The sequence below is a fragment of the Mastigoproctus giganteus genome, chromosome 14 (assembly GCF_048544385.1).
Source record: "Mastigoproctus giganteus isolate SK-2022 chromosome 14, ASM4854438v1, whole genome shotgun sequence".
NCBI classification, from domain to species: Eukaryota; Metazoa; Arthropoda; class Arachnida; order Uropygi; family Thelyphonidae; genus Mastigoproctus; species Mastigoproctus giganteus.
In genome coordinates, this window is record NC_143588.1 from 54,510,727 (window position 1) to 54,532,747 (window position 22,021).

General features: G+C 38.3%; 1 protein-coding gene across 1 annotated transcript in view; it reads left to right on the top strand.

The window, feature by feature from the left end:
• Window positions 1–19,574, top strand: part of jef (major facilitator superfamily domain-containing protein 6 jef) — a 188,217-nt gene extending 168,643 nt beyond the window's left edge. Inside the window, exons 7-8 of the mRNA XM_090388670.1 lie at window positions 2,265–2,437; window positions 19,285–19,574. Coding sequence (XP_090244796.1) covers window positions 2,265–2,437; window positions 19,285–19,428 — 317 coding nt within the window. The 3' untranslated portion in view covers window positions 19,429–19,574. The remainder of the gene's footprint in view (window positions 1–2,264; window positions 2,438–19,284) is intronic.
• Window positions 19,575–22,021: the final 2,447 nt, after the last annotated feature.

Below are 22,021 nucleotides of genomic sequence, written 5' to 3' on the forward strand. Positions count from 1 at the left end.
AAAAAAATTTTAAAAATAAATAATTAATAAAAGAAAAGAAAATAGAAAACTTATGCATTTCCATCCTCCTGTAGGAAACTATCCAGCTGACCTTTGAATTTCTCCAAACCATCAGCCTCTATAATCCACATAGGTAACTTATTCTAGTAATTTATAACTTGCTGGCTCGAATAAAACTTCCTGCAATTCAGTCCAGTTCATCTCCTCCACTGTAACTTGAATTTATGGCCCCCTAGTTCTAGAATCGTTTATAACCTTGAAAATTTCATCCTCATTCATTTTACCTATGCCTCTCAGAGCCTTAAACACCTCAATCAAGTCTCCTCTAAGGTGCCTAGTTTCCAAGCTGTTCAACCCACACATTCGAAATCTTTCCTCATATGGACGCCTTTCTGCTGATTTCACCAGGCGAGTTACCCATTTTTGGACCCTTTCAAGAAGCTCGATGTCTTTCTTTAGGTGCAGTCTCCATATTTGAACAGTTTTCCAAGTGTGGTCTAATAATTAACAATAGTCTTATATAATGGGATTATGATATCCTTATCTCTACTAGCAAATATTCAACAAATCATCAATAGGGCACCATGGGCCTTCCTTGCAACCTGTCTACAATGCTCAGAGAACTTCATGTCTGACCATGTCACAACACCCGAATTCCTTTCCTCCACTACTGGCTTTAGTTCAACTCCACCAAGTGTACAAGTTATTTTGGGGTTACTGTTTCCCAGGTGTAATAGCTTATACTTCGCTGGATTAAAGCATAGCTGCCATTTTTTGGATCATCCCTAAAATCTATCTAGGTCACTCTGAAGAAGCTCTGCTTGGCAGCGATCATTAACTACTCTACCAATCTTTACATCATCCGCAAATTTAGACATCACGCCCTCTATCCTTTCATTGATGTCATTTATGAAAATCAGAAACAACGGTGGTCCTAATACTGATCCTTGGGGAACCCCACTTCTTACTTCAATTAAATTTAGATCCCTATTTATGAATATTTGTTTGATGTTTGTCACTCCTTTGGGGTTTCAGTTGAGAAGAGATTTCCTCTTCAGATGCTTCAAGGAGATTCCATTCTGAAATGACACCTTAGGATGAGTTGAGTGTCATAGTGATTTGTACTAAACAAACAGAGGTGGCTCAGGGAAGCTGGTCTGAATATTTTCCCAATTTCATTTCAAAGAGCATATTCTAATCCCAGAATGCAGCTGTTTTACAGATTTTTAGGAAACCTGTTAACCCTTTCAAACCCTTATGAATAAGGAAGGGTGAAGTTTTCCTTATAGGTTTCTCAACAGTGGAATGGATTATCAAATATTTAGATGTTGGACCTGATACAGTTTCAGTTCTGGGCTTCTTTGCTGATGTGACATTGTCTATTTCAATGGCATCGTTATCTGGTTTTGACCATGCTGGGGTCCCAGAAGAAGAATTTAGATCATCAGGATTCATAGTACTTTTTATATTGTTTCAGTGCCTGGGCTCCCAACCCAGCATGGAGCCTACTACCCAACAAACAATAAATGCACTTGGGAGTTGGATGCCAGGGCTACATAGGCACCATACCTGCACCACTGCCAGCCTGAATCCCTTTCCTTGGACCATAAGGGTAGGGGCATGGCACTGACATGGTTGACCTTTGCAGGTGAATCCACTAGTCAATTGATCCTGGACAAGCCATCCCAGGAATTCCCACATGTTGTTCAAGGACACCATGAATTTCAGTGTACAGAAAATATGCCAGATTCCTATGGTGGTAACCTGGGCTGTGGGCATTGGATTCCAGTGAAGCTAATCTGGAGGTATGGCAGCAGCATTCCTGAGAGGTTCCCCTCACTATGTACAGGCACCCACATCAAGTTGTCTCCTTCATGCTTTTTAAATTGCAACTGAAAGTCAGATCTAGGGTGGAATTAAAAGTGGCAATTGTGTAAAAAATTTCCTAGAATATTCTAGCAAAAGAATATCTACTTTTGCCAGAATGTCCTCTGACTGAGACATAAAACCACAAATTCCTTTTTGCTTGTTGAGTGTTACTATAAGACTCGTCTTTGATTTTATAAATTTGAGAACATAGGTCATGGAACTTGCCTGAAGTGCTAAAATATTTATAATCCTGTTGCAACCTTTTATGTAACTTTTAACATATTGCATCACATAAAAAATACTTTGGTTTACATGGTTTTAAAATATTCTGTTTTTAATTTTTTATATAGACAATTCAATATCATATTAATTTAAATATGTATCTGTATTTTAAGGTGGCTTCCAAGGAGACTCCTACTCAGACTTCAATATGAACACTACTCCACATGCAGGATATGCACTAACTAGAAGAGCTTTGGCTGCTGCATTTAACCCAAAAGGAATTATTGCAGCTGCTACGAGCCCAGAGGCAATTTTTGAATATGAGTCGATTAAAAGAGATTTTCAGGTATGACCATGAAAACAGTAATAATGAAATACAAGTTTTTTATTTAACTGCATGTACTTGGGAAAGAATGATTCATTTAATGGAAAAATTAGTTACTTTTGAAAGTTCTTACTGTCATTTGTTTACATTGTTAGTTATGACTTACAGTGACAACAATTTCTTCTTATGTCTGTCTGGTATAATTTTGGATTAAGCTTGTTTTTAGTTCAGGTCACAAATTCCCAGTAAATGTAAGCAATGTGCAACTCTCAGCATTGCACTTGATTGATGAGAAAGAATTACAAGAGATTTATGAAAGTATTATTAGTGGCAAATTTGTCTAGTTCTTCCTTGAATTTATTCAAACCATCCACTTCTACAACAATGGGTGGAAGTTTGTTCCACCAATCAACCACCAGTTTGTCAGAAGGCAAACTTTTGTGCATTTATTCTGCAACCATTCTTCCTCAATTTGAATTTAAGCCTCCTTGTGTGCATTGTCTGACCAAGAGGAAGTGAGGTATTATTATTAGCCATATGGTACAAGGAAGCCTGAGGCTTATGCTCTTATCCTGAGAGAGAGAGAGAGAGAGAGAGAGAGAGAGAGAGAGAGAGAGAGAGAGAGAGAGAGAGAGAGTAGAAGGGAGACACCAAGAAAGAGAAGAATGATGATATCCATCTCAGGACCCTGGGTCCCCTGGGTCCCCTGGAGTAATTGTCGCAGTTACTATTCACTGGTTCAAAGAATTTCAAGAATGTTGACAGTCTTTGAAGATGATCTAGATTAGGATTGCACAAGCTTCATCAAAAATGAAGAATAAGTGAGGACTGACTTAGGTTAGTATTTGTGACCACTGCTACACATGCTGCAAAATTGTATCAGCATCATGCTATAAAAAAGGAACATCCCATTGTTAACTGTATTACTAGTATATCAGCTGCCATGAACAATTAGAAAGACGTTGTAAATTCCTCTGTTTCATATAGTGATTGTGAAGCAAAATGCTTCACTTCACAATCCCTATGAAACAGAAGAATTTACAAAGCATTTTGCTTCTTGTGATTATGAAGCAAAATGCTTTCATCTTTCTCTTTTGCTAACCTACTTAATACATGATTAAAGACCTGCTGTTCTTCTGGTGCAGTAAAATAAATCATTATCGAAAAGGAAATGGGGTATGGGTGAAAAGACAATTTCCTAAAATAATTCGGTATCATAATACAACGTCGTTGTGAACATATACGCAAAATGGTAACTTTACACACATACCATTTATCAATGAGGAGAATGAAATTTTGAATGAAATAAATATTTTGAACTTTATGAAACCAACAAAGAGATAATTACCTTGAGAAGAAAAGAGTTTGAATCTGATATTGATATTGATAAGATGCTGGCAATTTGTAGGCAACTTTTTATTGAACTTGATGAGAATGATGAAAATGGACTGGCGGTGGAGAAAAATGAAGAATTTCTTAAATCAAAAGAAATTGATGATGATTTCTTTACTGACAAGAAAACTATTGATGAGGAGATGAGAATGGCAATGATGGATAAATTATCATCTGTCATTAGGAAGCAAGAGAATGTCTTACCATCTGAAGAATACTGCCGTATTCTTCAGATGGTGAGATACATGAACTGATACAAGTATTTCCCACTGTACCTGCTGGCTGTGGAAAGACATTTACTCTTAAATTATTGATGGAAATATATAATCACTTTTGTAATGTATCACATATTCACAATGCATATGTTACTTGTGCCTCCACGGGCAACGCCGCTGTGGAAATCGATGGTACCACAGTGCATTCTGCCTTTCATATATGTCTATCAAATAATCTTCAACTTAGTAAGGAAATTCTTCAACAATACAGAACTTCATTTCAACATGTATGTACTATTATAATCGATGAAGTTAGTATGATTAGTGAAGAGCTATTATAGATATGCGTTTAAAGCAGATAACTGGTGTTCATGAAATACCATTTTGAGGTATGAATATATACTCCATTGGAGATTTACGGCAATTGCCCCAGTACGTGCTACACCTATATATAAATTCCTGAAGAACTCATTGATTGCTCCAGAATTATGGCATTCCTTACAATTTCATGAATTAGTACAAGTTATTCAATGGTCTGATAGTACATTTTCTAAAATTCTTACAAAAATAGGCAATGGAGAAGCGTTATTACCAGATGAACTTAAAATTATAGAACCGAGATTTGTTACCAAAGAAGATGCTACTAATTTATGTCCCCAAGGGATTTGACTATTTTTAAGAAATAGTGATGTAAATGCCTATAACACAAAAACTTTAGTTGCAGATGAAACCCATGAAGTGGTTGCACAAGATTTATACCAAGGATATCATCCTGAAATACAATTAGCAAGTATGCAAAATAAAATTCATAAAATGTCAGTGACTGAAACTGCAGGACTTCCATACATTCTACCATGATTACTACAAATATAGATGTAGTTGATGGATTGGTAAATGGTGCAATCGGTACTTAAGTATATTTCGAATTTGAGGACAGCGAAACAGTTAAACGAGTATAGATGAAATTTCCTGAGTCAAAAATAGGACATCAACTATCATCAGTACACCACAACATACCTTCAATCTAGTTATAAACAATATGTGAAAGATAAACATTTACCTAGTCAATCCATACCTATTATAAAATGATCAAATACGATTCCATTCAAGAACAATAGGAAATTAACATGTAGATGTACACAATTTCCTTTAGTATCTGCTTGTGCTTTGACTATACGTAAATCTCAAGGAGGGACCTTCAACAGAATTGTATATAACTATGAGAAAGATCATCAACAGCAACTTGTATGTGTGATATTATCTCGAGTGACCTCTTTGCAAAGTTTATATATTAAATCCCCATGACGATTTCTCCTTTCACCATGGCAAAGCTACTAGTAATATAGAACTTCGTGCTGAACTAGATCGCTTGAAAAATAATAAGCTACCGTCTCTACAGGATGAACTGCAAGATTTCATACAAAGTGGTATATCTATATCATCAATGAACGTACAAAGTTTATGGGCCCATGTTCAAGATATCAAAATGGACACAATCTTACTTACAGCAATTCAAAATATTGATATTAAGTGAAATCGACAACTCAGCATTGTTATGGGCCTATATGAGAGCTTGAAGGACAGGGTGACTGCCCTCGAAGGATTAAAAGTGAGGGGCCCATCAAGCTCTCAGCTGCCCACACCAATGCCAGAGCTTGCACTTGGTCATCACGCAACACAGTGGCAGCCCCCAAGGCAGAATGCACTGGTCCCAAAGGAACTACTAGTTGTTGGTGACTCTGTTGTCAGGGAAACGGGAAACTTGTTTTGTAAAAAGGATAGGTGGAACAGGACCAGGGTATGTCTGCCAGGAGCAAAGGTTGATGACGTAGAGCGGATATTATCTTTTAAGGGCACAAAAGGTGATATAGTTGTACATGTTGGCACTAATGATATTAAGAGTAGGAGACCAGCGGAATTACTTAACAAGGAATTCCTCTAGAAGGAAGGGGATGAATCAGATTGGTCCACTTGATATCGATGGGTCAACTGTTGATGACCCTGCTCAGGTAGCTAACAAACTAAATGAATATTTTGCATCGACATTCACACATTAGGAGTTATTCAGCGAGGGGAATGCCAGAGGTGTATTCAACTCTAGCAGTAAGCTAGAGAATCTTGTAATAACTGAGAGTAAAGTGGAGGAGAAATTGTTGAAGACAAACACAAGAAAGGCACCTGGGGTGGATGGAATCTATCCAGTTATATTAAAGGAGGCAGCAAAGGAAGTTAGCAAACCCTTAGCCATAATTATGAGAGCTTCCTTGGACTCAGGGGAGGTACCCATGGACTGAAGATGTGCAAATGTGACCCCAATTCACAAGGGAGGATCAAAGGCTGACACAAGTAATTATAGACCTGTTAGTTTAACTTCTGTTCCTGGAAAATTAATGGAGGCACTGGTTAAAGAAGCACTGCAGGATCATCTAGACAAGACTTCAGTTATAGCTCAGACACAGCATGGTTTTGTTAAGGGGAAGTCTTGCCTGACCAATTTGATTGGATACTATGATGCAGTCACAAAAGAACTGGATGCAGGGAATAACTTTGATATTATATACTTGGATCTTAGAAAGGCTTTTGATACTGTTGCACATGGAAGACTGCTGCACAAATTGGAACAGTGTGGCATTGGAGGCAAATTGCTGCTATGGATAAAGGGGTGGTTGAGGGGGAGAAGACAGAGAGTGGTAATCAATGGACACTGCTCATCGTGGACTAATGTTATTAGTGGAGTCCCTCAGGGTTCAGTATTGGGTCCATTATTGTTTTCTGTATTTATAAATGATATTGATGATGGTATATCAAGCTTAATGTCCAAGTTTGCACATGATACAAAGGTTGGCAGGGTTGTCAAGGACACTACTGACACTATGCTACTGCAACAGGATCTGGAAAGGTTGAGCAGATGGGCTGAGAGGTGGCAAATGAAGTTTAACATTGACAAATGTAAAGTACTACATATGGGAAACAGTAACCCCAGAGCAACGTATCAACTCTGTGGTACTACACTGACAGTGGTAGAGAATGAAAGGGACCTGGGGGTGATTGTGCAGGCAGATATGAAGTTTTCAGAGCAGTACAGAAGGGCTGCAAGAGTAGCTCATGGTGTATTGTCGATGATATATAGGAATTTTTCTAGCAGGGATAAGGAGGTGATTATTCCCTTGTATAAGGCAAAGGTCAGGCCACACCTAGAGTACTGTATACAGGTCTGGAGGCCTCATTTCAAGAAGGATGTAGAGAAGCTGGAATGAGTACAGATAAGGGCAACAAGATTAGTGAATGGAACAAAGGGGTGCTCTTACGAAGAAAGGCTTAAGTTTTGCAAATTACAGTGTCTGGGGACTAGGCACCAGCGAGGTGATCTGATAGAGGTGTATAAAGCCTTGAATGGTTTGAGCATGCTCAATGCTGATGGGATTCTTCCTCTTGCTCAGAATAATCACCTGAGAGGGCATAAATTCAAATTGAGAAAAGACAGATGTAGGATAGACGTGAGGAAATTTGCCTTTAGCCAGTGGGTGGTTGGTTGGTGGAATAGACTTCCATCCCTTGTCGTGGAAGTTGATAGCCTAAATAAGTTTAAGGCTCAGTTGGACAGGTATTTCAAACGAACAGAGGGGTGAAGTGGAAGTGGTTATTTTTTATTTATTTATTTATTATTATTATTATTTTATTTTATTATTTTATTTTTTTGGCTGATGCTGCATAAGCTTGCTTTCTTGCATCGAATGCCTCTACTAATGCTAATGCTAACGAAATGTGGTTGGATAATGATGAACATATATTACTTAAACCATTCCAATGTGTGACTCTATTTAAAAGGTTGGATGGTTGTAGTAGTGGTGTTGCAATATATCAACATGAAGGTTCAACTATCATCAGTATACCACATACCTTTGCACAACATAATAGCAGTAATGCGACAGCAGTATGAGATGAAATTGGAGGCATTTGTGGATCTTTATGCAAATAAAGACCCACAAATTTATGCAATTCCATTGAAGGTGCACAATTATTGGAAGAGCCAATAATTATATACCTATAGTTCTAGCTGGTGATTTCAATCTAGAATTAAATTCTGAGCCTGGAAAGAAGTCTTCAATTTAAATATTAAGTCAAATACTTTAGTAAATACTATACGTAATGGAATGATAATCGATGGAGTATTCACTCAGAAATTAAAATCATTCGAGTGTCAAAATTATATATCTTATTCAATTACCATAGATCAATAATTTTAATGTTATTGTAATATATTTTAATGAATTATTTCATTGTACACTAGCACAATGAAAAATTCCATTCATTGTACTGAAATTATTTTTTCAATAAATATAATGCAGCAATACTCCTTTTATTTATTTTACTGTACCAGTTTCATAATTAGTTCCTGCAGTAAAGATGTTTTTAACAGCTGCCACTGTGACACTATCAGTCTCAGTGTAGAGCGGACAGCAACTCATTATGTACCTGGTATATAATGGTTACTGATAATTTACATTTTTTACATTTACATTTTAGACTATACTAAATTTTACATTTTTTGGAATTTTAGACTATACTAAAAATCTATTGTATTAAGGGGTGAATATGTAAATGTCTCCTTGGGCATCAGAGCAATTGTCACTATGCATATTAGCTAAAATGTAGTGCTTGCACCAGCCCAATAACTGGCAGTGGAGCACATGTACAAATCACTCCATTCACAATAGTAATTTGAATTAGGTGCAGAGGTACAAATCTCGGGTAGAGGTCATTGGTGTTTAAGCCAAAATGTAACATCAAAAACAGTTACTTGAATCTAAGCAGTCTAGGCTGGACCCTATATCAAGCACTTTAACTTATTAAAAACTTTTAACACAACATTCAGCTTTTAGCAAACTGAAGCTGAAAATAAGTAAGCAACTGGGGCTTATGGTATTTATCCAGTTATATTAAAATAGGCAGAAAAAGAGAAGCATTTCTTGGCCATAATTATAAGAGCATTCTTGGATTCAGGGGAGATGGAGCATACAAATATCTCTCCTATTCAAATAGGAGATCAAAGGGCAATGTGAGCAATTATAGACCTGTAAGCTTGGCTTCTGTTCTAGGGATAATAATGGTGTCAGTGGTTAAAGAAGTATTGTAGGTTCATCATAACAGAAATGGAATTATAAGGAAATCACAGTTTGTTTGTTTGTTTGTTTGTTTAGTTTTTAGGAGCATTAGCAACTAAGGCCATATTGCTCCAGGATATGCGGTGGTCATTCCCTAACCTTTCCGCATCCTCGTATTTGGTGGTGATGGGCTCGAACCCCGGTCTAATCAAGAAGCATGTGCTACGCACTGCTGCTCCTTCCCACCTGGCTGCGGAGGCGCGGAAATCACAGTATGGGTTTGTTAAGGTGGGGGGGTGGATCATTTCTCAACAATTTGATTAGCTACTATGATGAAGTAGGCTCCTGTAGCCTAGTGGGCAGGAGCAGGAGTGCAGTAGCACACACTCTTTGAGTAGACCGGGGTTCAAGCCCCTGACTGCTGAATACAGTTGATCTGCCAACCCGCACTGGACCAGCGTGGCAGATTATGGTCCATTTCCCTCGGCATGAATTGTTGAGGAGGCTTCCATCCTGCAGTGGGTTGATAATGGCTGCACTTTACTTTTTTTTTAAGGTGGAGGGTGGATCATGTCTCAACAATTTGATTAGCTACTATGATGAAGTAACAAAGGAAATGGATGCAAGCAACAATTTTGACATCATATATTTAGATTTTGGTAAAGCTTTTGAAACTGTTCCACATTAGCATTAGTTGAGGTATATGATGCAGGAAAGCAAGCTTATACAGCATTAAAAAAAAAACCCCTTCCCATTTCACCCACCCAGTCATTCCAAATGTTTGTCTAGTTCAGCCTTAAATTTCTTTAAGCTATCAACTTCACAACAACAGATGGAAGTCTGTTCCAGCAATCAACTATCCGCTGGCTAAAGGCAAACTTCCGCACATCTGTTCTACAACTGTCTTTCCTCAACTTGAATTTATGCCCCTCAGGTGCTTAATCTGAGCAAACAGAAGAATCCCATCAGCATTGAGCCTGCTTGAACCATTCAAGGCCTCAATCGGATCACCTTGCAGGTGCCTAATCTCCAGACACTGCAATTTACAGAACTTAATCTTTCTTCATAAGAGCACCCCTTTGTTCCTCTCACCAATGTTGTTGCCCTTCTCTGTACTCATTCTAGCAACTCTACATCCTTCCTAAAATGAGGCCTCCAGACCTGTATGCAGTACTCAAGGTGTGGCCTGACTATTGTTTAATTTAAGGGGATAATCACCTCCTTATCCCTGCTAGCAAAATTCTTATATATCATTGACAAGACTCCATGACCTGCTCTGGCAGCCCGTCTGCACTGCTCACAGAACTTTATATCTGACTGCACAATTACCCCCAGGTGTTTTTCATTCTCCACTTCCCTGAGTGTAGTTCCACACAGTTGGTATGTTTCTCTTGGGTAACTGCTACCCATACGCAGCACTTTACATTTGTCAATGTTGCCACCTCTCAGCCCATCTGCTCAACATTTCCGGATCCTGTTGCAGTAACATACTATCATTATTATTATAAACAACCCTGCCAACCTTCATATTGTCTGCAAACTTAGACATTAACCCTGATATACCATCATCAATATCATTGATAAATACCGAAAACAACAATGGGCCTAACACCGAACCCTGGGGGACTCCACTAATAACATTAGTCCACGAAGAGCAATGTCCATCGATAACCACCTTCTGTCTTCTCCCACTCACCCATCCCTTTATCCATTGTAGCTACTTGCCCTTAATGCTTCAATTTGTACAGCAGTCTACCATGTGCAAGAGTATCATTGTAGAATAGATGTGCGGAAATTTGCCTTTAGCCAGCAGGTAGTTGATTGGTGGAACAGGCTTCCATTTTTTGTTGTGGAAGTTAATAGCCTAAATAAATTTAAGTCTGAGCTGGACAGGCATTTGGAATGAATGCAGGGATGAAATGGGATGGTTTTTTTGGGTGTTTTTTGTTTTTTTGGCTGATGCTGCATAAGCTTGCTTTCTTGCATCGTATGCCTCTACTAATGCTAATGCTAATGTATCAAAAGCTTTCCTAAAATCCAAGTATATGATATCAAAATTATTTTTTGCATCCAGTTCCTTTGTGACCACATCATAATATCCAATCAAATTTGTCAGACAAGACTTCCCCTTAACAAACCCATGCTGTGTCTGAACTATAACTGCAGTCTTACTTCCTTTCCTGCTTCCTTTAATATAACTGGATAGATCCCATTCACCCCATCTGCCTTTCCTATGTTTAATTTCTCCTCCACATTGCTCTCAGTTATTACAAAATCATTTAGCTCTCTGCCAGAGTTTGATAAGCTTCTGGCTCCACTCCCCTACAGACTTCCTCATTTGTGAATATAGATGCAAAATACTCATTCAGTTTGTCAATTACCTCAGCAGGTTCATCAACAATCGAACTGTCGATGTCAAGTGAATCGGTCTGATTCATCCCCTTCTTTCTAGAATCCCCTCGACGTGGGCACCTGTACGTGGTGAGGGGACATCCCAGTGATGCTGCTGGTTTTCCAGATTAGCATCACTGGGATCTAATGCCCATACCTTGGTTCCAGGGTTACATCATTGGAATCCGGCGTGTGCAGCTATGCACCGTGACCCGTGGATTTCGGAAAGGGGGATCCTGGTGGTTGAGGGGCCCAGCCTTAATACACCACTTTGGCCCCTGTTTCGACAAGATGGGAGGTCCCGGACCGGCCCGACTGGGATCAATCGGCGGGTGGTTTTTTACTGCTAGGGTCAACTGCGTTCCAATAAGTCTCCCTCCCTATGGTCCTGGGATGGGATAAAGACTTATTGGTAACGTGGGTATGGTGCTCCTAAGCGAACTCGGCGTCCCATTCGTGTACGCAGTACCTGCTAGTTCACGAGTGGGCGTCCCCTCGTAGGGCTCCGTGGTGGGTGAGGTACTTCGGCATCAGACACTTTCTCTTTACTCTTATGAGTAATTTAAATCCAATTTCTTCTGGGTCCCCAACAAGGCCCCTACCTTCGATCAGTTGAGAGTGAGAGCAATTCTGCAAAAAGAGCCAGAACTGAGGATAAAACACCATCTATAACACCGCTTTTCCTCATTCTCCATTCTACCAGAGAGCAGTCAATTGGGAAGATGTCACCCTTCTTTATCCAGAAAGGATTAGAAGGGTTGGCAGGATCACCAAAATCCGTAAAATGGCTGCATTCTGGCGATCTTTTAATCGAAGCTTCAAGTACAGTAATAAAAGCAAGCAGAAAGATTCCTGAATGCGACATCCATAGGGGGAATACCGATCAGTGTAACACCCCACAAAACTTTGAACTCTTCACGAGGTGTCATTTCAGAGTGGGATCTTCTTCATGTCTCTGAAGAAGAGATCTGCTCTGAACTAAAAGACCAAGGAGTGACGGCTGTCAAGAGAATATCAATGTGGAAGGATGGGAATCTTGTCCCTACCCGAGTTCTCATCATAACATTTAACACCCCACGGCCTCCAAGTTCCATCAAGGCAGGCTACTTAAACTGCCCAGTGAGGCTTTACATCCCAAACCCACTAAGGTGTTTTAAATGCCAAAAATACGGCCACTCACAAACAGCTTGTCGTGGTAATCCTGCCTGTGCTCGATGTGGTTTGAAAGATCACGAGAGCAAGGAATGTTCAGCTTCCAAACCGATCTGTATAAATTGCCAAGGAGAGCACCCTGCCTACTCCAGAGTATGCTAGCGGTGGAAGGATGAAAAAGAGATCCAAAAACTAAAAACAGAGCTGAATATCTCCTACCCAGAGGCTAGACAACGCATGCAACCAATAAATAGCGTGAGCCTTCATATGCCCAGAAGGTTTCTGTGAAGTGCACTATTGGTACGCAAACTGAGATGACTGTACCACCAAGAGAGTCATTCATTCCGATTGCACGCTATTTATTGAGTTCACAAAAGCCCACCAAAAAAACGCAGTCAGCTGCCACTCCTATATCCGTACCTCCTAGTGCTCCACCACTACCAAAACCAAGTGGTAAAGAGTCAACAGTAATAAGAGAAACAATGGATGTCGAGCACAAGGAGGTACCAGATGAATCAGTCTTGGAACTCTTTGCGGAGGAAGAAATGGACACGGGACAGCATCCATTCTTCCCAAAAAAGGATAAATCCAAGACTGACAAAAGTAAGCCCTCAGCACCTCGGAAGCCGCCCGATGGACCCACCAAGTCTAAATAATGGCTAAATTCCTACAGTGGAATTGTCGTGGATTCCGGCAAAATACTGATGACATCAAGGCCCTCCTGCAAAAGCATGAGCCAGTTTGCTTTTGCTTGCAGGAGACTTATCTAAAGGCAAAAGATGATCCCACCATGCATAACATCACAATTTTTCGTAAGGATAGAATTGCGGATGGTCCTGCTCACGGAGGAGTGGCTATCCTTGTGAACAACCAGACACCAGTTCAGCTCTTGCTAATTACAACTAGCATAGAGGCTGTTGCAATTCGCCTTACAGTGGGATTTTTATTAACCGTCTGTTCTATTTATTTGCCACCTGGGACTGACATTTCCCAGGAAGAGCTTGATGATCTTGTAACGCAGTTGCCTCCCCCTTTCTTACTTCTCAGGGATTTTAATGGACATAACATCCTGTGGGGTAGTGCTAACATCAATGGAAGGGGATGAGTCATAGAGCATATGCTAAATGACAATGACCTTTCCCTTCTAAATACTGGAACAAACACCTTCTTCCACATGCCTACCCGTACGTTTTCTGCCATTGATCTCTCTATCTGCTCCCCCTTCTCTACTCCCTTCTTTCACTTGGGAAGTGGATGAGAACCCATACGGAAGTGATCACTTCCCTGTGATAACCTTGTTACACAGTGGGAGACCATGTCTTCCTTTCAGGTTACCACGGTGGAAGATTGATCAGGCTGACTGGCCTGCCTTCCAACATCAGGCAAATATTGACCTAAGTACAGTCAGTCAGGAGCCTATCAATGATGCAGTAACGTACATCACAGGAATCATTGTCCAAGCAGCTGCGAATGCTGTTCCAAAAACATCTGTCCGGTTTCCACAATTTCCCAAACCTTGGTGGAATTCCCAATGCATAGCAGCAAAAAAGGCTCAAAACAAAGTGTGGGGGATATTCCGCAGATATCCTACCACGACTAATCTTATGCCTTTAAACGCACACGAGCCAAAGCATGCTACATCCGTCGTCAGAGTCAAAAGGAATCGTGGATCAATTTTACTTCATCAATTACTCAGTCCACTAGTATTAAGTTGGTCTGGGATAAAATCCGGAAAATGAAGGGAAAATATACATCCCACCCTTCTTCAATCCTAGATTATAATGGATGCACTATTGCAGATCCAACTGCAATAGCCAATTCTCTTGGGGAAACATTCTCTAACATCTCTGCCACATCATTGTATTCCCCAGAGTTCCTGGTCCTGAAAAATCAAATCGAAAAACAGGCGCTTCATTTTAAGTCTAAGAGCCTTTATCCCTACAACGAGGCATTTACTATACAAGAACTGAAAAGAGCCCTCACTCTTTCCAAAGCAAGTGCTGTTGGACCAGATGGCATCCATTATGAAATGATCAAGCATCTTTCAACAAAATCTATGGATTATCTGCTCCTTCTATATAACAGAATCTTTATTGAAGGGCAGTTTCCGGATTCCTGGCGCAAGTCAACCGTTCTTGCCTTTGCTAAGCCAGGAAAGGATCCAAAAGTCACTAGAAATTATCGTCCTATTGCTCTGACTAGCAGTTTGTGCAAAATCCTGGAGAGAATGGTTAATTCTCATTTAATCTGGTATTTAGAATCAAATGACCTTCTCTCCAACATCCAATGCGGCTTCCGAAGGAACCGGTCCATTTTGGACATCTTATTAGATTGGAAACATCCATCCAGGATGCTTTCCTAAAACGCAAACATTTGGTGTCAGTGTTCTTTGACATGGAAAAAGCGTATGACACAACTTGGAGATTTGGCATCTTAAAAGATCTGCATAGCCTTGGTCTTAGGGGGCATCTCCCCATTTTTATTAAAAACTTTTTAGCCAATCCATCTTTCCAAGTTCGTGTGGGATCCTCACTGTCTCGTTCCTTTAGCCAAGAGGAGGGAGTACCACAGGGATCAGTTTTAAGTGTCATGCTTTTCGCCATCAAAGTAAATTCCATCACGGAACAACTTCCTCCAACCGTAAACTGTGCCCTCTATGTTGATGACTTTAGCATATTTTGTCAGTCATGCAACATGAGGGTTACTGAAAGACAACTGCAAAAAGCCATTGATCGCCTTAATTCCTGGGCACTTGCTAATGGCTTCAGGTTCTCGCCGGAGAAGACCGCTTGCATACACTTTTGTCGTAAGTGTAATCTTCATCCTGAACCAAGGCTCAGACAAAATGCTATTCCAGTAGCGGCGGACACAAAATTTTTGGGACTCGTATTTGATAAAAAGTTGACCTTTCTGGATCACGTCTGTCAACTCCGCACAAAGTGCACAAGAGGGCTGAATATTCTGTGCTCTCTTTCCTCTACATCTTGGGGTGCGGATCGATGCACCCTACTAGGCATCTACCGTGCACTTGTGTGATCCAGACTAGATTACGGGTCCCTGGTATGCAATTCGGCCAGAGACAGTGTACTTCGTTGGTTGGATCCTGTCCATCATCTGGCTCTTCGTACCACTATTAGAGCATATCGAACATCTCCAGTCCAGAGCTTATACGTCGAAGGAAATGAACAGACGTTATCGCTTCGACGTAAGCAGTTGTCTCTAAACTAAGCTTTAAAACTGAAATCCTTGCCAGACCATCCTACGTGGCCATCCGTTTTTGAGCCATGATGGGAAAATTTGTACAACACCCGTAAGACTGCCAACCGACCTTTTGAAAAGTATTCGTCTCCAAAAGCTACTCAAAGAACTTAATATCAAGGTAGACAAGGTTGCCCAAACACCAAAGCAACCCCTTCCACCCTGGCATGCTCATGTCCCGGCATGTGACTTGTCCCTTAGAAATTGGGGTAAGTCGGACACTCCATCGTCTGTCTACCTGCAGCTTTATTCAGCACACCGGGCTGAACATTCTGACTTCATGCCAGTTTACACAGACGGCTCAAAGTCGGAATCATATGTGGGATCTACTGCTGTCTTTACAGACAGCACTACATCAGAGCAGATTCCCTCTGAATGCAGCATTTTTACTGCAGAGCTGCACGCTATAGAGTTAGCCTTGGATCTCATTAGTGAATGCCAATACCAACTGTTCATTTTATATTCCGACTCTCTCAGCGTGTTACAGGCTTTAATAACTGTGAGATATAATTCTCATCCAGTTCTGTCTAGCATTCAGCAGGAGATTCACTTCCTCCGTGAACGTGAATATGATATCCGCTTCTGCTGGATTCCGAGCCACATTGGGATTAGGGGAAATGATTTGGCTGACACCGCAGCCAAATCAGCAATCCCCAATAATAATCGGTGCCTGTCAGTCCCCTATGCAGACTACAGGCAAATAATACACCAAAAGATACATTCCCAACAGCAGGATTCATGGAATAGACAGACTGGGAATAAACTATATCGTATAAAGCCTGTAATTGAACCGTGGCAGTCTAGTCTGCGCAGGAATCGTAAGGAGGAAGTTGTTCTTGCCCGGACCCGCATAGGACATAGTCATCTGACTCATTCGTTTTTGCTGAGGGCTGATGACCCTCCTATGTGTGAGTCCTGTGGCACAATTTTAACAATCAGACACATTTTAGTTGACTGTCCAGATTTTAGCAATATCCGTTTTACCGCTTTTAACCATCTGACTGAGCCGTATAGACTCAGTCAGATTTTATCTGACAATGACAATGTGTCTGCTGTTTTTAGCTTTTTTAAATCAATAAAGGTTTTTACTCGTATTTAAAATTTATGTTATCGTTGTTTCTTTTATTGATATATTTTTTTATTATATATCTGGACATGGTGGCCTAACTAATTAGGTCACTGAGAGGTTAAATTTTTATATATTACCTGGTCTTGGCGCATTATAGCCTTAGTTGCTAATGCGCCAATAAAATCCAAACCAAATCTTTCTAGAGTTTACATAAGTAAAGAAGTCTTTACTGTTTTTGTTTGCATCCTTTGCCAAAGATTTCTCATGGTCTGCCTTTGCTTGCCTAACACCCTTTGTGACTTGATTACAGACTATCTTATATCTACCATAGGCATCTCTGTCTCGTGATAATTTATATGCATCCCATGCATTTTTCTTCTCTGCGACGAGTCTCATTAGTTCATATGACATCCACTTAGGGCTAAACCTTGAACAGTATTTCTTAGTTGGTATGAAAAGCTTAGTAGTTTCCAAGATTAATTCCGTGAATGCTTCCCATTTAGAATTTGCTGTTGGTAACATCATCAGTTGGTCCCACTGTACAGAATTTAAAAGATTTCTGAGATCATTGAAGTCAACTTTACAAAAGCAAAAACCCTTCCCTTACCCCTGATGGTAGTTACATCTTTAAGTAAATCCAACATCAGTACACCGTGATCACTGCCACCTAGTAGTTCCTTTATCTGTAGATTCTTAATGGATAAAGGATCACTGCTGATAATCAGATCAACAGTATTACTCCCTCTGGTTGCTTCTCGAACATGCTGCTGTAGAAAACAGTCATCCAATAAATCCACAAAAATCTTGCTAGTGTGTGAGTGACCAACCCAGTAGTTCCAGTCTATATCTGGGAAGTTAAAATCCCCATTATAAGACAATCTGATTTACTGGCCCACTCTATTTCTCTGTACATTTTTCGTTGTACTCATCAGAGTCATTAGGCCTATAACACACTACTCTCAACTTGGTTTTCCCAGAACTTATGTCACACCAAACTGACTCAACATTGCACTGTCCACGCATGTCAACTGGATGAACTTTCTTAGATTTTATGTGTTTCTTAACTAACAGTATCACCCCTCCTTCCCTTCTATCCTTTCTATACACATTTTACTTCCCAAATTCCAATTCTGCATTTCTTATCTCTGTGTGGTACCATATCTCTGATATCTCAACAACATCAGCCTTTGGTGTCTTCACCAGCAACTCAAATTCATCAAATTTATTTACTATACTCCTAGCATTGGTGTACATGCATGTATACATGCACCTGTCCTTACTCACAGTTACCCTAACACAAGCCATGTATTTACTTGTTTCATGATGACTACTATCGGTCCTTGTAATCCCCAGCACCTCTCTTTCCAGACCACTACATATTCCAATAGAAACAGTGCAAGAATCACTTTCACCTCTGCTTGTGGCTACCATTAATCTATTAGTCTGTGAATTCCCACAAGCTAGCAGTTTTCCATCCCACATAACACTACTTCTAATACTAATTATGTATTTAAAACAAACTTATAAATGATTAAATGTTATATAATGTATTTATCATTATATGAGTACATTATATAAAACAAATAAACCATGTATGTGCATAGCATTGTTTTTGAACTCTTCTCTGTCAACCCAAAATCAAATGAATGAGCTAAAGTAAGACTGTCTTTAGTTTCTAGTCTTGCATGTTTTTGTTAGTGTTTATTCACTATGAATAAGATAATTTCAAGGAAGAACTAGACAAACTATTGGAGGTGAAATGGGAAGTGAAATCATGTGACAGTGATGAAAAGACCTTTAACTGATTCAAATATTGTGGAAAAACAATGTTCTGACTAAAAAAAATTATTCTTTTCACTAGCACTACCAGTTGAAATCAACACTGCTGCTTGAAAGTTTCTAATGAAAACTTTGGAGTTGCATAAATTTATGTACAAATACATTTATGGATTTCACCACCAGGTGTGACTGATAGGCCTAAAACAAATTTGTCTTCAAATAAAAAATTGGTTTTTTGTGTAAATTACTTATGAGTAGCTGCATATCAGTATAATTTTCCATATGTGTCATTGTTCTACACCTTGTAAAGCAGAAAGGAATGATTGTGCTTTTTATTCTCTACAAGATGCATCATAAGTTCCTGTATGTACAGTAACTGGAATTATATCTATTCAAAGTTGTGTGTGTGTGTGTTGAAATTAATTTTAAAATAAAATAACTTACAATTTTCCAAGGTGCAAGTGGCCATCGTGTTATATGAGCTTGTGCTTGTTTTCTTTTGTGCAGGCCTACAACGAAGTTACGATGTTGGCCATGGATGACAGAGGTGTATTCCCTTCCAAACATCAGTTGCTCACTGCGCCACCTCCAATGACTGCCCTCTATACTCCACAGCCTGAAAGACTTGGTAATACTGAATATGAATGGTAGATGTATAATGATAAACAACTAATATCATATGGATTACATCAACAGTTATCATTTCATTACAGGAGAAAATATAAATACTACATAAAAGTGATCTTCCTTAACAGTACTATTATACGTTATATCATTTGTTGACACATTATAAAAATCACATTACAAAATTCTCCATTTGTTGGACAGCTTGTTATTTAAATATTCATTTGTAATTTAACAGCTATTTATCTATATAAATGCTCAGAGTTCACATATCCATGTCTTGTTACACTAGTTGTTATCTGTATAATGTGTATATTGAACATAAATGACTGGTAAATTCTATATATAGGAAAGCAAATACTTTTCTGGAGATATGAAATATATATTCAGAAACTGCATTAGGTATTTGTTTTAGGCAAGATGTTATGCTGTCTCTAATAAATGAATTACATCATTTTGCTAATATAGAAAAAGATAAGACACTACAAAAACTAACTTTTACATAAGCCAGTGCTTTTCAACTTTTTTTTTTTTTTTGGCTATAGAATCCTTTTGCAAACCAAATTTTGTGCAGAACCTAATAATCAAAAATAAATAATAAAAAAAGTTACATGCACTTGAGGAACACCAGGGTTCTGCACAGAATACAGGCTGAAACCCATGACAAAGTGTATATAAATAAATGTTATTGAGAAAAATATAATTATGTTTCAGTCTCTCCAGTATAAGTGTATCAGTTACCAAAGTGGGTAAAATTATGGAATGGAAAGAAGTGCTGTTTATGGAAAAGTTTATCAGTAATTTCAACCTGTTGGTTAGAATAATTAAATTTTTCCAAAACTTGTAAAAAAAAAAAAAAAGAAGAAGAAAAAAAATAATAAAAATTGTTTAATACAAGACAGAAATCTACATTAAAGTAATAAATGAACTCAATCATTATATGATATTCTAAATACAGTAACTCTAGTATGACTATTCACAAAATGCTGATTATGCATAAAAATTATATAATAATTTTCAAACTGACACAACTACATTTTAGCAGTTTGCTTTTTAATTTTTTTTTACAAATATTAATGCATGAAATATTAAATTTCTGAAACATCTGAAAAATTTTAAATATCATTACAGAGACACACACACATATATGAATAGTAAGGCTAATATAATATAAACAATTATATATGAGCATATATAATTTTTATATTTAATGAAATATTGAATAATTTATTTGATTATGATCTCATCATTATAATATACATGTCAAAATGAAAATGATTTACTGCTCCATAAATGGAGTTAATTAAAAATTTAAGTAACTTCCTGTACCTGTATTGAATTTTATAATTCAAGTTCTCTAACAGAATATAATAAAAATAATTGGTTACAGATGAAGCTTTAGAAATTTAGCATCATTTCAAGAAGTATATATACTTTTATGTAAGGTCAGTGAGGTATGTCAAAATCTGATATTTAGTCAACATAAATTCAAATTGTTTGTTTGTTATTTGGTTTTTAGGAGCATTAGCAACTAAGGCCATATTGCTCCAGGGATATGCGGTGGTCATTCCCTGACCTTTCCGCATCCTCCGTATTTGGTGGTCACGGGTTACGCACCTGGCTACGGAGGTGGCATAAATTCAAATGTCAAATATAAGCACCATTAGAACATGACACATTTTTTTAGACTATGTCAAAAATATAACAGCCAGTTTCACAGACATTATATTAAGGCTTTAACTTCAGTATGTATTTCTTTTCAGTAAAAAAAAAGAAAAAACTTCAACTCAAAATGCAATTTGTACTACCTATGGGGTAAAATTAATTAATTAATGAAACAATATTTGTTCAAATTGTTAATAAAGAATAGACAGTTAAATAATAAAAAGATATACTGTGAGCTTTCAGTGAGGTCACTTTGCCAACAGTTGTGACTGTCCACTCATCAGTTTAATTAAAACAGATGAACTAAATGCCTAATTATTAAAATTGTGCTCGTGTTGTAGCTCTTTCTCTCTTTATATATATATATATATATATATATATATATATACACACACACACACATGTTCATAAATGTGTGTGTGTGTGTGTGTGTGTGTGTGTGTGTGTGTGTGTGTGTGTGTGTGTGTGTGTGTGTGTGTGTGTGTGTGTGTGTGTGTTAATAAATATAGGTAGACAAATTTTTGCAAGCCATATTTTTTGACCAAAAATATTCACCTGCCTTATATCTACAAAATGTAACAAAGTAGTTTTTGTGTGCTTGAAAATTAAAAGTTAATCACTCATTTTTGTTTTGCTTTGTTAATAGTAACATTAAATTTAGACTACTGTTAATTATCTAAAAAATTATTATTAGTTATATTTTAAAGAATTACATTTAATATTTCTCAAGAAAAGAACTAATTTGATTTTTATTTTACACAGCTGCACATTATTCTGTATCCAGCAGAATCTGTTTTCTGAATATAATTTTTCATATACTTTTTAGAATGCCCTTTATATGTAATGTGTCTGAGGAATACTAGTTGCTCTAGTTTGTGTATGTGATGCATGTAGTATATCTGTGGTGAATTTGTACAAATAAGCCCATGATAGAAGCCTAGTCAACTTAGTTATA